The sequence below is a fragment of the Pocillopora verrucosa genome, chromosome 14 (assembly GCF_036669915.1).
Source record: "Pocillopora verrucosa isolate sample1 chromosome 14, ASM3666991v2, whole genome shotgun sequence".
NCBI lineage: Eukaryota > Metazoa > Cnidaria > Anthozoa > Scleractinia > Pocilloporidae > Pocillopora > Pocillopora verrucosa.
The window spans coordinates 18,796,857-18,800,921 of record NC_089325.1 but is presented as its reverse complement, the minus strand read 5'-3'; the positions used below and the strand labels follow the sequence as shown (position 1 = coordinate 18,800,921).

At 44.5% G+C, this 4,065-nt stretch overlaps 1 protein-coding gene across 1 annotated transcript; it reads left to right on the top strand.

Annotated features, from left to right (window-relative positions):
* Nucleotides 1-954: 954 nt before the first annotated feature.
* Nucleotides 955-2,594, top strand: LOC136278306 (uncharacterized). The gene is made up of 3 exons (XM_066161824.1): nt 955-1,110; nt 1,378-1,622; nt 2,072-2,594. Exons 1-3 carry the CDS (start codon nt 955-957, stop codon nt 2,592-2,594), a joined length of 924 nt encoding a protein of 307 aa, XP_066017921.1.
* Nucleotides 2,595-4,065: the final 1,471 nt, after the last annotated feature.

Below are 4,065 nucleotides of genomic sequence, written 5' to 3'. Positions count from 1 at the left end.
AGCGTTAAAGGGGAGTTTGGTCACGAACAAAGAGGAAAACGTTCTGCTCAGAAAGATGATGCTGAAAACAGCAGAACCTAGCAAAAAACAAGCAAAAACGTTGTTTTAAGTAAAATCAATTTAAAATCAGCGTCACTCGCTGCAGCCTTGCAAAACATCTTTTCCCGTCGCAATAACGCTGGAAACAGGGCAATTTTACAGAAAACAAGCGAACACATGTTTGTCGTGCAATGAAGCTGAAAACAGCGTATTTTAGCATTTAAAAAGGGAAATCACTACTTTGCCGTAAGATAAGACTTAAAGCAGTTTAATTTAGTTGCCAAAAGACCAAAACATGTCTTTGGTGCGATAAACCGTGAAAAACACTAGTATACATACAAAAAAGTCCAAAGCGTTGTTCGCAGAAAGATAATGCTGAAGACAGTGGTAACTTATCCGAAAACAAACGAAAAACTTGGTTTAGTGACATCAAGTTCTACTTAGGGTGACTAGCTGCAAAGAGGCGGAAACGTTTCTTCGATGCAGTTACGCTGGAAACATATTTTTGGTGCGATAAAGCTGAAAGCAGGGTATTTTTGAAACCAAAAGGCGAAAACGCTTTTTTGTGAGCTTTAACTCACAATCACCCGGTTTAATTGCAAACAAATAAAAATATGTTTTCCATTCGATAATGCTCGAAACAGCGTAAGTCGGGAATTCAACTCAGATGCTGCGAGGCTACACCAGTAATTGCTTAGAGTTCTGGTTAGGGTTAGGATTTGGGTCAGGGTTTGGTTTGGTTAGGTTTGGCTAACCCTACGTGTTTGTAGAATCTTTTTATGTGCAGATATACAGCTAGAACCGGGGACTGAACAACAGATAAGAACTAGAACAGACGGAGGTTACGAACAGAATTCCGGAAGCCCTAGAATCCTGGAGGGGTGAAAAGAAACACAGGGGACTTCTAAGATAATTATGGCTCGTTCCCTGGTAGAACCAGGGGCAGGACAGACTCTTGTTCGAGTGGCAGCTTCTCCGACAAAGTTCTCACCTTACGATCACCTCTCCCTGTTGCTGAATACCATTCTGTCAGCGGTGTATGTGGCAGTGCTACTCCTACCGAAACTGGTGGTAGTCCATCATCACCTAACCATCCATGCTGCTTAGTTATAGACAGAAATATTGAGGATGATAAGCAGGAAAGTATAGAAAGAGAGAATAGAAGGGCAAAAGTTATCCAGCCAAGTTCAGATGGGCTTTCAGATGAGCAGAAAAGGCAATTTTCCCTACTGATAGACCAATATGAGGGCATATTTCCAATTAACAATTCTTATTTAGGATAATTAGATCTTATGGAACACGACATTAACACTGGTGTGAGGATGCTTCCATTTCCAGAGGGAGATCATAGATCAACAGGTGGACGAGCCGCTGGCGAATGGTAGAATTGAAGAGTCGCAGCGCCCCTGGAGCAGTTCGGTTGTTTTGGTAAGGAGACATGATGGAAGTTACCGTATGTGCATTGATTACCGCAAACTGAATTTGTGTACATCGAAAGATGCAATATCGTCAGCGAGGACCGATGATGTCTTGGAAGCGCTGGGTGGAGGCCAATGGTTTTCCTGTCTAGATTTGGCGTTTGGGTATGGGCAGATGGAAGTAAAAGAAGAGGACAGACCAAAAACAGCATTCTCAACCCATGGTGGACAAGTCCACCGGAGGGTTATGCCTTTTGGACTCACGAATGGGCCAGCTAGTTTTACCAGATTGATGAACTAGTACTCACTGAACTGAATTCGACACACTATATTGCGTATTTGGATGATATTATTATCTGGGCCCTTCCTTCTAGGAACATCTGCATCGCATACGGTTATTATTTAACAGGATACGAACTTCTGCTCTTAAGCTGAAGCCAACTTTTTGTCGGTTTCTAAAGATAGAAGTTTCGTTCGCAGGTCATGTTGTCTCTTCAGATGGCATCAAAACTGACCCTGACAAGGTCGAGACTGTCAGAACTTGGCCAACCCCAACCCTAAGGCACTTTCAATCGTTTGACCATTGCACCCGTCTCGGCATATCCCGATTTTAGTCCTGATGCAGGATTATTCGTACTTGACACAGATGCCAGCCAACCCCTGGGCATTGCCGCTGTTTTATCTCGATTGCAACTCAATGACACTGAGCATGTGATAGCTTACGGGAGTCGTTCTTTGAATGAGCAGGAAAAGAACTATTGGGGCACTCGGTTCGAGATGCTAGCTCTGGTAAACTATATGGACCATTTTTGCTATTACTTGGTGGGACAAAACTTGCGCCTGAGGACTGATAATCACTCATTAGTCTGGCTAATGTCTTTTAAAGAGCCTCAAGGGCAAGTGGCCCTTTGGCTAGGGCACTTACAGTATGATTCTGAGATACAACGTCTCCCGGGGAGGTTAAACAACAATGCAGACGCCTTCTCTGGAGGGCCTAGACGACAACATGGGAGTTGTCCATCGTGTACTCCAACAGGATTATCCCAAGTTACGGTTGTTACTAGAGACCTTCCGGTCGGTGAAACCCCAAGTGAAGTGAGAAATTGTTGGTACCCAGAAGTGGTTGCACAGGCTTAAAGAGATGATCCAGATATCAGCGTGGTACTTTGTCTTTTGCTGAGAGAGTGGAGGAAACCAGCTGTTGAGGAACTTCACGTCAATGTGCTATGCTGCTCGTGATGTCTGGGCCCAGTTTGAACTGTTGTTGCTACAACAGCGGGTTCTCTATATTAAGGCAGCTACCCACACTACCCAAGCTAAACTGAGGATGGTTGTACCGAAACAGTTAGTGGAGCAGGCCCTTGTCGAAGTTCACGATGACGTTGCTGGCGCCCACCTTGGAGGAATGAGCAGTCTAATGAAGATAAAAGCTAGATTCCGGAGGCCTGGCACGACCAAAGAGGTGCATTGTTACTGCGATCGATGTCTGACATGTGCTAACTGTAAGCCAAGGGCAAAACCCAGAGCACCACTGTGGTCATTTACCTCTGGCAACCCCATGCAACACATCCATGTTGACATTGTTGCTTCCTTGCCACGGTCTCGGAGAGGAAACCGCTACATTTTAACAGTTCAGTGCAGTCTTACTAACAGGGCGGAGGTGTTTACAATGTCCAACCAGCGTGCCACAGCCTCTGCAAATGTGCTTGTGAGGAATTGGATCTGCAGATCTGGTGTGCCTGGCAGCATTGATAGCCATCAAGGCCGTAATTTCGAGTCTAAAACATTCTCGGAAATGTGCCAGCTGCTGAGTATTAACAAAACGCTCACCAGCACGTATCATCCTGAGCACAACGGCCAAGTAGAAAATCTGCACAAAACCTTAAGGAGCATGTTGAAAGCTATAGTTGAAGATAATCCAGCTACATGGGATGAGCACCTTGATTTCTGCGTGATGGCCTCTCGAATTAGTGTTTCTGTAGGGGGACGCGGGGGACCACGGGGCACAACCTGTTCGAGCTCATGTTCGGTAGAGAGATGAGGATACCTTTGATGTAATGGTTGGCGGTGCCGAAGACAATGAGTGTTCCTACACTGATTTCGTTGCTGTAGAACTGCACAAGTTGCACAATACTTAACTGCTTGAGGTAGCTCGAATGGTCAAACTAGCTACACGTTTTCGACTGCACAATGAAGCTGAATTGGTTCCGATAGTTCAAATTGTCTAACTGGCTTAATCTATTCGACTGGCCAAAAACATCAAACCAGCGAAGACTGTTAATCTGACAGCAAAAAAAAGCAAAATCTTTCTCGGTTCGTTGAAGGAGTTCAACTTGTCAAATTTGCTCAAGTGGTCTAACTGCATAGGATGCACAAAGCTTTATAGGCTCGATCTAACCCTAAATTTGTCGAAGTGGTTGAAATGGTCCAAGTAGCTGAAATCGTTCCACTGGTTTGGTGGTCAAACTAGTGAACAAAGTTGCAGAATCTATCGCAATTCGTTGAAGTCGTTCAAAATGTGAAAGTAACTCATAATTCTTGAAACTGCACAGAAACTGCACAATCTAGCTGAATTGTTTCAAGTAGTTAAGATTGTCAAAGTAGCCTC

Bases quoted from the DNA above. Each gene is read 5' to 3' on its own strand.
- LOC136278306 (XM_066161824.1), top strand. From the start codon at position 955: ATGGCTCGTTCCCTGGTAGAACCAGGGGCAGGACAGACTCTTGTTCGA. The intron at 1,111-1,377 runs GTAGTCCATCAT...TTCCATTTCCAG, and splicing joins TACTCCTACCGAAACTGGTG to AGGGAGATCATAGATCAACA. The intron at 1,623-2,071 runs GTATGGGCAGAT...TCCCGATTTTAG, and splicing joins TGTCTAGATTTGGCGTTTGG to TCCTGATGCAGGATTATTCG.